Raw genomic sequence first — 13473 nt, forward strand, 5'->3', positions numbered from 1 at the left:
TAACGTCTTATCTCGAGACATAGTAAACGCTCCTGCCGAGACTGGTAAGTGAAAGTCTCGCTAAAATTATTTTCCTATAGCATATTAACAAAGTGAACGATCCTCAATATCGATATATGACCGATGACTGTATTCGAATATCCCGTCATTTACGAAATATTCATTAATATTTTAATTTACAAACTATTTCGATGCTCCCTTGAAAAATAGATTAATTTTACTTGTGTCTAAATTAGTTATAATTTATTTAGATTTATACGTTAAGAAATTTATATTTATATGAAGTTATGTAATTATTACCTAAATTCAATCTAGTGAAAAAAATAATAGAGATTTGTAAAATTCATTTTAGACAATTGTACTGTAATTACTTTTACAAAACTGATTGTAATATCATATTTCCACAGTTAGCACAATTTGGTTTCTATTATAAAAACAGAAGCAAAGCATTGGTCGCTTAATTGTTGTTTATTTGTATAGACAATTAAACGATACATATACATGTGTGTACGAATTACATGTGTCTTCCTTAATTCTAATACATCGATATAATGTTTATATGTTCGGGTGAATGATCATATTAGGCGATTACATACAGGCGATATATTTTTTTGGGTCGATATGGATTAGCGCGAATGTTTCATTTTCCGTCTGACAAAACGAACGTAGACTATAGGAAGATGTCAACTATAGCGCGACTAACCGATTTTTTATATTCGAGAGTGACTTCTCGCGGACCGATAGACGAGACACGATAGCCATTAATCGGTATTATTTTATGTCGAACATGAGTCCCGATTTTCCGAGCGTCATTTAATTATTAAGATAGGATATCGTTCGTAAATCTTAAAGTACACTATTCAAAGACAGTCATCTGTATCATGAATCGGGATACCAAGCATTGCGTGATCACTTGGCACGTCATTCACTCAACAACAATCGACGCTCGGTTTGGTTGCCGATAATAAGTCGGCAAGAAAATGATTTAAAAAAGTAAAATAAAAAAAGAGGGACAATAGGGACACATTTTCATTGTACACATGCGTCATGAAAATAAAAATGAGAAACTATTAGGAAAGATCGGGACAATTGGTTCTGATTCTTGAGTCTAGAATGCGGACATTCAATCGTAGTGCTCGGATAATCGAGACTCTACTATGAAAGTTCGCTTTAATACTTTAAAATAATGTTCCTGCTTTTTGAATTCCCTTGCTGTCTCATGAGATCGAAAATGGCACGGATTCAGAGATCGGTGTCGTACCAGGCTGCGACCTGGTTGTTATCTTGCGGCGGTGCAGGAAGCTCTTCCAAGTGATCGAAACTCAAGTCACCATCATGCGCCACGTCCATAGTGTCCATTGCGCCATATGTCGATCCACCACCTATCTCTAACCCTTGCATCGAATCTACTGGTATCTGGTCATAACCTGTTGTAAGAAATATTATTTTTTATAAAAAAATTCACTTGTTCTTTATCCGGCAATTACATCGATAAAAATTACACACTGCACGCGAAGTGCAGGAATTTCATTAATCAGTGAAGCATAAGTAGCAAAGTATTTTGAAGTTTAGTTTTACGAGATAGAGTTTGCTGTATGTCTTTAAAATTTTACATATTTTCTACTAATTATCGTTTAATCAATTTATATATCTTATATGATTATTTTGTAATTATGTAATGAAAATTATATTTAATGATTACTTAATTTAATTTATATTTACTTAATTTAATTTATGATAATTTTTCATTTATAAATCTTTGTCTAGTTGTATCAAACAAATTATTTAATGACAAAAAAAGTACTTTCTGATAATACTAAATAATTACAAATAGATATGTAGAGAACAAACATGTACAAATTAAAAAATTCTTTTTCTTAATAAAATTACTAAAATTAAGTTATACAATAAGTCACGTAATATTGAAGCTCGATATTTCACATACCACCGTGCGTGTATAAGACAATTATAAAAAAGTATTGAATATTTTCAATTAATTTTCAAGAAATTGATAAATATTTATAATATTTTCTCTTGGAGAATAAATGTAGGAATTCTTTTTTATTTAGTTACTTACAAACATCATCCTTCTATACGACTCCATCATCATAAAGTGCGTATTATAGCAGAAATAAATAATAAGAGAAGAGTATTTGCATACAAAACAATGTAAGCATGCGTAGGTGAAATAATTTGAAAACAGTGTTCTACATATATGTTAAACGATGCATCCATAATTGTAAATGAGGTAATGAGATAATTATAAATTAGATAAGATCAAGAAATGTAAAATTAAATACTTTATCTCTTAAGGTCTTTTTTAATTCTAAATTTATGTAAATAATTAAGATATATTTTATTATTATGCCATTATTTATAAAATTGATAAGTGTACATAATTAAGAAAATATGTTTGTAGAAAAAATAATGTTAAATAATGTAAATAAGATTATAGCTGAGTATTTTTCTTAGTTTTAATAAAGACCATTTACACACGTAATGAGTTCTCATATTCACTGTTATGAAAATTAAGTTATCAGATTCTTTTGAGGAATATATTTAATAGTAATAAGCGTGCTCGACAAATCTTAAATTTCTACATGTAACATTGAACATGCAGTTAAAATTGATAATTAATTAGACATCAAACAGATAACGAAAACCAGAAAAATACATGAAGACCAAATGTCACCTATGTTACTGCGAGAAACTGTTGATAGCCTGTATTTTAATTTAAGTCCAGTGGGTTAAGCTGCTGTTAAAATAACATACGATTAAATGCGTTATTTCATATCAGAAGTGATGTCAAAGAAAGTAGTAAATTTCCTCGTATTTATAATGCAAGACAGAATTGGTTCGTGAAGTGGCATTATCGCGTATACAGTCATTCCGTCATTATACGTCAAATGCAATTTGTCATGACGATGATTATATACAAAAACACATTTTATACATAAGATTTGTTTTTTATGACCATTTATAGCTCCGTCTACCCTTGATCGGATAAGTCGATTGATTCAGAAGCAGCATTCGATGAATAAAATGGCTAACATATAAATTACCTTGCGGTTGATAACCCCGGCCGCCATGGCTGCTGTGTACGCTAGGAGGTCCTTGGCCATACATACCATCATAGCCTTGTTCAGGGCCAAGCATGTCCTGAAGATTAGGTAGCTGAGGTCAACACAAAGCATAACTTCTAAGGGAGGGCGTGTCATAACATCTCAAAATATAGCAAAATTCGCGCTATAATTGGTAAGTTTTACAATAATTAAAAAAATGACCAACGGGGGCTTGCACGAATAATAACATGAATGATAAAGTAATTTAAAAAAAATAAAAAAAACAATTTTTTAAATAAATATCTGCGGAAGGAACAAAACGCATTCCCATGCATATTGTAATCTTGCAAATCATCAATCAAATTATCAATTTGATTAAGATTGTAAGTGCATCTCGTCGCATTAGACACGATCATGTTGAATTCTTTAATCTCTCGCGTTTGAACAAATATTGATATAAAAATGTCATAGAAATATAATCTCGGGTATAATAAACTATATGTTATAAAGCTTAAGCATGTAAAACTTAAAATTTAATTTACAAGTTAATGTAAATATATTAAAATGCATTTTTGCGTGAAAAAAAGCAAACATTTTAAAACTGCTCGCTCGTAAGCAATGTAAAATTTTAAAAAATGAAATTAGTTTTTACATTGTGTACCCGCCTTCTCCGCAAATATAATGATAAAAGTCTAAAACATAAAAACTAATAGTGGATAGTGAAAACTAAACGCTATAGTACGCAAATGAGTACTGCAGATGATTTAGTGGTGCAAATTGGATAAATGATGTTGTACATGGTTTGTAAACAGTTGTGTTTGGAATTAATTTTACACGGGGAAAATCTTATAACGTATAAATACCTGGTTTTTTTTATAATTAGAGGGAAGTGTCTCTATAATCAAATAAGAGCTATTACTATAACGTGGCACAATTTACCGAACACAATGTAACCACCTAGAAGTGTTTAACATACTTCTATACTACAATATATTCATTTATGTAACATTACAAACCTGACTCCTGGCATGTACTTGGAAAAAGTCAATTATAAAAAGGCAAAGCTAATACATAAAATTAAAACTTTCTATGTTACATAGTGTTTGCAAGTAAATCTATTTCGCCACGGCACGAGATAAAATAACGTGCACTAATGTGTCCGTTCTTTACAATACCTGAAGATCCGGAGCCATGCTGAAGTCGGCATTGTTCCACAGATTTGTATCTTCACGGAATAAGGAATTCGTCAGTTCCATGGAAAGTCGTTTTTTGTACTCTTGGGGCTTATCTTCGCTCATGCGGAATAGCACTGCCGCTGCGTAAGTAGCCACACCCTCATTTCTGGAGTGTAGCAGCTCTGTCAGCGGGGCGGTTGCACCCTCCTGTTCTATTATTTCGGCGCCTTCTTTGTCAGCTGCCAGTTCGCAAAGTACACCGGCTGCCACACGTTGAATATTTTCAATCTCATTGAATAATAGCTGCGAACGAAAAAAGAATCATGTTAGTAAATCATATAAAGAAAAATGCTTCTGTTAATAAAAAAAATTTTATAGGTTATAGATTAAGAAATTATATCCAATTATAATGGGGGGGATAAATGCAGAGAATTTGTATTCAACTATCATTTAAGGTCAATTTAAGAAATTTAAGAGTAAATGTTATAAGCATTTTCGTAAAAATAGCAATACGTACTTGTACGAAAATCGGAATTACGTTCTGCGATCGAATTATCATCCTATTATTGGATTCTCTTGCAAGAATATGAAGAGCACCTACTGAACCTTCTACTATTTCTTCCATTCGTACTCCATCTGCATATGCACCCGATGTTTGTTGACTTCCGGTACTAGCAACAGATGATCGTTGCTGCAAATAAAAAAAAGCATCGTTCTATTATGTAAAAACTATAATAATGTAATATTTTTTAATGTTTTTTTATCTTTAAATAGTATATAAATAACAATAACTAAATATTTTCTTAGTAGAAAATTATACAATTAAATTATTAAATTATTATACGAGTTTATTTTCTATAATGACTTATACTCACTCGTTGAGTATCCTGGAATGCACGCATCAAGAGTCTCACAAGATGATGTATTGCGCCGTGGTCGCGTAACGGGATGTGATTAGAAGGACAAAGAGCCAAGTTGCGGATTAATCCAATAACCGCTTTCACCAATGGCCAACGCGACGGCGGGTGAAGTAATTTGACTATAACTTGAATACCATAATTAATTCGAACGGAATTTTGTGCCATTTCCGCTTCGCCGTGACGCGAGGTCAAGTGACGTAAGGCGCACACCGCTGGTTCAGTTATTTCCTCCCGATCACCGGCATTGATGATCGTACGAACCAGAGCGTCGACACCGCCAAAATTACATACTGCAACCTAAACAAAAAATATAATATAGACCTTATACGACCAATATTATGATATTTCAGTTTTATGTACATTACGAACCTTATATGGTCAATAATAATCAGTATCAACAAATCATGATATTATTGATCCGAATTTCTTGATCCTTGAATATCAATATTGTTCTGTGGTAGAGGATTTTGATAGAGAATATTGATGTTCGAGAAATTCGGATCACCGTCAATATTCTATATTAATCTACCAATATTAACACACAATCAATAATACTATCAGTACTACAATATTATTGACTATGTGAGGTTCCTATAAATTAGATAAGAGCATAAGAGCATTGCAAAAAAATTGTATTGGACGTACTTTGTTACGCTGATTATTACAGGTCAAGTTTGACAAAATGCCAGCAGCGCACGTAACCACGTTCACGTCTGCTGATCCGAGCACAAGCACGAGACTCTGCAACAAGTTATCGAGTCCGTCAACCTTTGTGCCAGCGTCTGATAGATTACGCAATGTCCACAAACAATTCTGCACTAATCTTTGACTTGGATTTGCAAGATGCATGGCGAGTGCCTGCATACCACCAGCCTCCACAATCGCGGGTTTATTACTAGGACAAACAGACAATACTGCAAACAAAATAAATTATCTATTAATAAATGCAAAATTTCATTATAAACAGTTTTTAGACTTTTAGACGGGTATTATCTCCAAAGATACCAGAAGAGTTTTATGGGATTATTTGCCGTATCTTTATCAAATTAGGGTCAAATTACCTTTCAATACTCTCGAAGTGGTCCACAACAATTTCTCATACTCGTAAGAGCGCATGATGCGCACAAGCTCTATCGGGCCTTGCGAGGCAAGAATAATTAGCTTGCTCTCCTGATTTCCATATGCAAGAATTTGCAGACAATCGGTAACAATGGCTAAAAATTTAACGTTATTCCGTTGAAGTAGAGCGACCATTTTTTGCAAACCACCGGCAAGGCGCACGGCCATCTTAGAGCCGTCTTGGTGAAGCAATAAATTGTGTAGCGTCGTTATTGCGTAAAAGAGAACGGACTCTACTGGGGAACTCAGTAGTTTTACAAGTGCAGGGATTCCACCACTCTTGAAAATAGCTAGCAAGCCTTGTCGATGATGCGATAAATTGTGCAAGGTGCCGACTGCAGCCTTCGTCGATTCTAAATCCTCGCTATTAGAGATAGCTCGCACTAAGGCTGCTACCATCTGCATGCTATTCATAATAGCATGACGAGAGGCTTCCTTCTTAGACAATTGATGTACCATCATGGCCGCTTGAGAAACAACCACCTGATCCTCATCGTTCAATAATTTGATCAATTCTGGAATAGCGCGCGTAGCAAGATCAGCATCGTCCTGATAATTTATCAAATTGACAACGGCATGTTTCAGCATTTGACTCGGCTCAGCCAATCTCTGTACAGCGGTGGGCTGTGCGGGATCAAATTGCGTGGAAGGTATCTCTACACCTTCCTCCAATGTTTCAGGAAACATAGCAGCACGCACACGCTGTGATCGAGTGTGACTCAGTTGCTGATTCATTTCTAAAAGATGTCATTCTCTATAATCCTCTACCATTCTCTATAATAATTCTCTACCTATATAATAATTCTCTATAATTCTCTACCATTCTCTATAATAATACACAATATCCAACTTTGCAATGATAACATCGGATTTACGAAGGTAACAATAGTCTCACCATCAACTTGATCTTGTGTGAAACCTTGTGCAAATCCTTGATCCAGATCGAACATCAGCTGATCCCCTTCCATCTCTTCATCTTCCTTGCCAGATAGAGATGGTGCTTGAGTGACAGCGCCGGAATGGATACCTGAGTCATTCATGTAGGAATTCTGCTGCCACATAAGTGTCTGTTCTTTGGCAGAGCCCATGGGCAAGTCGCCCGGACCCTGATAATTTCCTTGAGACACTGTAATTCAAACAAACGTAAGTCCCATGCGTGTCCTCATTGCGACAAATTGTATCATATGAACGTGACTTACTCGGTCTAGATTGATTCGTTGACATTGGGTAACTCATGATTCCGGCAAGAGCTTATCTCTGTACCTGAAAAAAACAAAAACAAGACTCCCTCAAAATCTATAGATGCTACGAATACACCGTTCTGCAATACAGGCCCTCGTCACGCAGCTACTCTCTACTCGCGCTATTCCAATTATGCAAAAAGGAAGTGACATCAACAATGTGAAAAAAGACGAAATACGAAGCGACATTCCTGTCGTCTGATGCAAGACTGGAATGCTTCGAGACCGAGTGGTTTACCAGCTCGGTGAGGGACAATTGCATTCGTTCCATATTCTACCGAGTGCTTCGAGAAGAGAATGAAATCGCTTTAAAACAACATACGTTCGTTAAAGTGTTCACTTGCGTGACAATAGAACGGCGGGTCGGTGCATCCTGCTGCGACAGGGAAAGATGCTCCCGCACGGAATGTGGGCGCGATCGAAGGGTCCTCTCCTCTCCTCCTTTCTCCCACTCCCCTCTCTCGCTCACTCTTTCTCTTTCCCCTCCTTCTCTATCTCGCTCTCGCGTCGCACAGCTTCAGGCCTTGTGGGTGTTCGCACAGCCGGCCGCGATCGAATATGCGTCGTGCCGTTGCACCCGTCGGGTGTAGCTGCGGGATGCGGCCGTGCGGGAATTATATGCGGGGTCCCCCGCGGAATTTGGGGTGGGACGGAGGAGCGCTGGCCGCGTGACATAACGAGAGAACTGCGAGAATGCGATGTGTCATCATTTTCTGACAATCGACGAGGTCTCGTAGGAGGGGGGAGGTGAAGAGCGCGGGGGTGGCAAAGGGAAAGGCAATTGGCATGTGTGTACGTGTATGTAACCATGTACAGTACGTACAGTACATACGTGGCGTTGTCAGTCGACAAGAAGAGCGACGAGGATGAGAAGAGACGGTAGATAAAAATTATCCGTCGAGAATGCGCAGCATCGAGATTAAAGGTTTTGTCGAACAACGAAAAGAATTCACGTTGTGGTGGTATGAGACACCGACGCGCATGTCGTGTCGGGCGATCGACTGGATCCCAGCTCGAGTGGAGAATTCTCTTTGACGCGCGCCTTTGAGGCTGAAACAAGAGACGTTGAGATTTACAGTTCAAAATAACGGAAGAATTCTCGAAAGAATCAAATAGCGAAGGCTTTTCGCAATCTTTTGCTCCGTGCAGATAGCTCTTCGAGTGTCGGAAACGGTCGTTATTTCATTTGTGCGTATTCATTGTACGATGAATTTTTCAAGTCTTTTAAATGGCTATAGGATAGACAGATCCGAGGATCTCTCCGTTCTGCACACATTTGTCGTACGATAAAAATGCACGAATGAAATAGGACCCAAAGGCAGTTTAAAACTGTCATGAATTAGCGCATGCATGTTGTAGCAGCCTCACTCTTTTTTTCTTTCTCTCTCTCTCTCTCTCTCTCTCTCTCGCTCTCCCTCTCTGTCTTCGGAAAAGTATTCAGCGTGCCGTAAATTCTGATAAATTCTGAGACGCCTTGTATAACGCACGTCGGAGCGTCCGGCCGGAAGTCACGGCGGATTTATTACTCCGGCGTGGACAACAGGCACTTTAGACACACCCAATGTAAACACACACACTCGCGACGCGGCGACGCTCCTCTCCGCTGGTAGAAACGGAGCCAGGAGCGAAAGAACTCGGGCGCAATGGCGCACCGCGCGGGCCGACAGTCCGACACTTACCGTGCTCGACGCTCGATTCCGCGTCTCCCGATTATCCGCGAATCCCGTTCAGCACGCGACACCGATCCCGGACGGCTCGCAATTCTCGCGACTGGCGAGCGACAGCCTCCTCCACGTTGTCGTCGTCGTCGTCGTTGTCGTTGTTGTTTGATACCACGTTCCCGCACTATCGTTACACTACAAGTCGACCCGACACTCCTCACGAAGTCTCAACAACGATTTCACTGTCCAAAGATGGCGGAAAGCGACGCGCATCGGATACACGAACGCCACCTGCCGTCTGCACCGACGGCCGATCCTGAATTGTTGCTGGAGCGACAGATGGATTTCTCTCTCTTCCCCTCTTTCTCTTTCTCTTTTCCTCCTTCCTTCTCATCTTGGTCGGCTGGGGCATCGAACCGCTCTTTGTGGTGTGCCGCTTCGGTTTAGTTCATAGTTGCAGAGCAAAGACGATGTTGTTCTCGAAAAGAATTACGATGGTTTCTAACGATAGAAGAAAAAAGTTGGTCAAATTTTTATTACAATCATGAAAAAGATTATGCCAAAAAAAAGAAACAAAAACGACGAATTTAAAAGCTTTTGTGACATTATAACGTCGGTAGCAAATTTTTTTGATATTTTATTATCACTCGAAAGTATTATCAGTTTCCAGCATTTTGTTTAATTTCTGTATGAGATTGATTTTTTTTATTTTCGGAATAGTAATTACATGGAAAGAGTATTTTGTTTTATCAATATTACATTATGTGAAAAATAAATACTTTAGTACTTATATAAGTATTTAGTACTTATATAAATTAGTACTTATATAAATAATATGTATATCAGGTCGTATTAAATGAAAAAGTACAATGTGTGAAATTGACAAAATAAAATATGGCAAGAAGATTACAATTTTGAATCATTGAAGATATTATAATCTTCCTGCTATATTATATTTTGTTGATTTCTCTTTTTTATTTATGATCCAATTATATTATTTAAGTACTATAAAGCACTTATCTTATAATGCAGAATTAAGATGGAAAAATGCCTTTAAAAATTTTCAAATTGCTATGTCTTGAAAACGAAAAATCATACCGAAACAAAATAAAATGCGTTTTAAATCTAAATGTTGATACTTTTACTTTAAGTGACAAAAATGAAATTTAGAAAAAAAATTTACTGATAATGCAAGCATAAAAACTTTCAAAATCGTCATATTTAATACTATTTTTCTTAAAATTGTGATAGACTTTGACCAACGAATTCGTATTCAGCAGGCATAAATATATCGAAAATGCTTCATTTACATTGCAAAAAGACTTTGTTGGACAGTGTAATCAAAGATGATAAATAAGGACTGATATTTATACTTAACATACTAATTTAAGAAATGTAGAATTAATAAAATCCATTTCAATTGTTTTTACTGATCTTAATAACTCGATGTTTATTAGAGATATAATTTTTTAAATATTATATATTGAAACATATGCATATGTATTCCATTGAAACATGAAAGAGTTAAACGTGTGCAGCTTACCGACGCGCCTGAAGTCGCAACCGGATAAACAACGGTGTATCAGGAAGAAGAATCACATCAGGTGCGAGAGAAGACACTAGAAGTTGCAAAAAAATTTCGAGAAAACGCATTGGGTTTATGTGAAATATGCAGCACATTTATTATTGTCATTATTATTAAATATTAGATATCTATTAATCCTTTACAATTTTATCAATTAAGAAAAAAAAAAAATTAAAAGTAGAAAGAAATCCGGGAATCGATGTAAAATGTTATTAAAAACATTTTATTTAGAACTTTTTATTATTATATAAATTGTATTTGCATTATTGCGGCCACGTTTTGAAAAATATTATTTCTAATAAAATTTAAAGTAGATACAAAGTAAAATCTTAGAACATAAATTTTTTAATTTTTAATGATTGACTTAATTATAACTGCGTTAGTTTACATTAACTCCATTTTTATGAATTTAAATTAATGAAAAATAAAAAAAATTGTTTTTCGAATTTTTAATGTTTCTAAAATTCCTTGGGACTTCTACTATATAACAAAAAAAGATTGTTGTAAGTAAATGTGTATAAAGTATAAAATTGTCTTTTCAGCTTTACTACTAACAGTTGAATTTTGCTGTAAACAAACTCAGTAATTAATTACACCGTGGATAATAGATAATTCGCGATTGGGGCCTTTAATCGGGAGAGAACCAATCGAAACAAACACGAACGACAGCAATTTTTTAATGGATCCGCGGGTATTTTGTCCGGTTGCGCGCGCGTGCGACTCGAAAATTCCTGATCGAGACCGGCGAGTAAATCGTGCCAAGCGGACAGCCAGAATGCGCACAAAATAACAGACACTGGAGAGCAAAGTAAAATATACTGGCCGTTTGGCGGGAACACCATTCGTTATCGGCTGCGCCCACGCCGATTAATTTTCGGATGCGTGATGGCGGTAGCGTTCCTTCCGTTTCGAGCGGTGATGATACATTTTATGTCTGCGCTGATATTGAGCTGGATAACTGAAAAAAAGTGGAAAAATTTCCTTCAGAATATACGACGGCCGACCGATGAAATATATTCACAAAGCGCGCAATAAATCCGCGTGGATTCGTCGCCGCAATTAATGATAAATATTGATTAAGTTTTTTTTTTTTTTTTTTTTTTTTTTTCATAAGCGAGTTCACAGATCGAGAGATGCGTCGGATCAAGCGTCGCGTTTTTAATTATTCCGGGGCCAGGGGAAGAGAGAAAGAGAGAGAGAGAGAGGGGGGGGGGGAGTGAACGATCGATCGATTCCCTTCGCATCACTGTTTTATATACGGTCCTGTTTTTGTCGCTCTGTCGATGGAATATGTATCGTCGCTTCCAAAAAGCTCATAAAATACTGTAAAAGCGACATTTTATTCGTACACTTTATCACAATCCGAACGCAGATAGAAGATAATAAACTTGAACTTTATTTTGGATTGGCATCGATAGGCTGACGTATCCGCGTATAATCGTTAACTCACTTCGTGAAATACACGGCTCGTAATTACACGAGGTAACGGTAATCCGCCACGCGAGCGTTAGGCAAATATTTATCATGAAGATGTACCATTGATCGTCGATAAACCAGCCGGTTTATAGGCTGACTGTTTATTGCGAGGACCCCTCTCTCTCTCTCTCTCTCTCTCTCTCTCTCTCTCTCTCTTCTCTCGTCTCATTCGTACGCGTATATTTTCGTGCCGAGTGGAAAAACGTTTGATCGGGATGGACTTGGCGCGGCGGACGTAATTATATACCTGTTAACGAATGAAATATCACCGAGTCGAGGAAAGACACTTTCTGATTTATGAGCGGAGTCTTATTTGAGAGGGTGGAACTTCGCACGGCGCCCTGATAAGTGTCGCCGATAATATGCTAATAATGATTTGTGGTGATGGAGACTTCCGCGTTAATCTACGTAAACGCCATGAAGTCGATCCGCGATGGGAATTTAGAATGTTCGAACGTCGACGGGGTGAAAAATATCGCGGCGTTCCTCATGCCGAATTGAAGGAGATCGATTAATCATCGATGTACTATGTTGTCCGTGTGTCGTCCCAGACCTTCGTGAATCCTCCAAAAGACTCGATTCTGCACATTTATGTTACGTTTTATTCCTACATTTTCTCTTTCAATTTTTATCTGTACTCATCCTCCTCTTTCTTTGTATGTTTTGTTCTCTGTTTCGTTATTTCTTATTTTTCTATTTAACATATTTCCTTAGATTATGTCGCATTAATTATTACTTTTAATATACAATAATAAAGATTAATAAAAAAAAAAGAACATCGCGCACATGTAGAAATAAATACATCCAGAAATATATCCGTTTTTTAATTATAAATATAAATGAAAGGTTTTTCACAAAAATCAAATAATTCCAAAAATTTTCGGAAAACGAAAAAAAGTTCTCAACTTGAAATTATTCATTATATAAATATAGCACTTTTTTTTTAATTTGACAGTGATTGGACAGAATGATTTGATAACCCAAATTAAAAAAAAAAAAGATTTATTTATGGTATTTATGGGAAATTCTTCAAATTTATAATCACGTTCCAGTTGACCGATACAAGGAATTTTCTGTTCGGCATGCAAATAAATTATTAGAATGTTCGATCGGTGGACTTACCCGATAAAATTTGCTATATGAAAAAGGGAAATTACGCAGCGTATGTCAGACAAAAGGAAACTAAGCTTTCGTCTACGAGAGGAGATGCTCCGCGTAAGTACAATATATTGAA

General features: G+C 36.6%; 1 protein-coding gene across 5 annotated transcripts; it reads right to left on the bottom strand.

The window, feature by feature from the left end:
* Positions 1–449: 449 nt before the first annotated feature.
* On the bottom strand, positions 450–9446 carry arm (armadillo). 5 transcript variants are annotated; one of them, XR_015545265.1, is made up of 11 exons: positions 9197–9446; positions 7476–7539; positions 7172–7402; positions 6219–7013; positions 5803–6071; positions 5113–5454; positions 4755–4928; positions 4238–4540; positions 3063–3174; positions 2693–2755; positions 1359–1427 (listed from the first exon to the last, which is right to left on the bottom strand). XR_015545265.1 is itself a non-coding variant. In XM_011068570.2 (10 exons), exons 2-10 carry the CDS (start codon positions 7510–7512, stop codon positions 1243–1245), a joined length of 2433 nt encoding a protein of 810 aa, XP_011066872.1. In that variant the 5' UTR covers positions 7513–7539; positions 9197–9445; the 3' UTR covers positions 450–1242. The 5 variants fall into 5 exon arrangements, 4 of the variants coding, with proteins under 4 accessions (XP_011066872.1, XP_011066870.1, XP_011066871.1 ...); XM_011068570.2 differs by lacking the exon at positions 2693–2755 and having other exon boundaries at positions 450–1427; positions 3063–3159; positions 9197–9445; XM_011068568.2 differs by lacking the exon at positions 2693–2755 and having other exon boundaries at positions 450–1427; positions 9197–9445.
* Positions 9447–13473: the final 4027 nt, after the last annotated feature.

Source organism: Acromyrmex echinatior, chromosome 5 (assembly GCF_024713525.1).
Source record: "Acromyrmex echinatior isolate Ae372 chromosome 5, ASM2471352v2, whole genome shotgun sequence".
Classification (NCBI taxonomy): domain Eukaryota; kingdom Metazoa; phylum Arthropoda; class Insecta; order Hymenoptera; family Formicidae; genus Acromyrmex; species Acromyrmex echinatior.

What these genes read in the sequence shown, in the direction of transcription:
- arm (XM_011068568.2), bottom strand. Translation starts at nt 7,512, where the DNA reads ATGAGTTACCCAATGTCAACGAATCAATCTAGACCGA. An exon ending in GCATGGCTCCGGATCTTCAG is followed by an intron (nt 3,175 to 4,237) that starts GTATTGTAAAGA and finishes TGTTGACCTCAG; the next exon opens with CTACCTAATCTTCAGGACAT. An exon ending in CCGGGGTTATCAACCGCAAG is followed by an intron (nt 1,428 to 3,062) that starts GTAATTTATATG and finishes TTCTTACAACAG; the next exon opens with GTTATGACCAGATACCAGTA.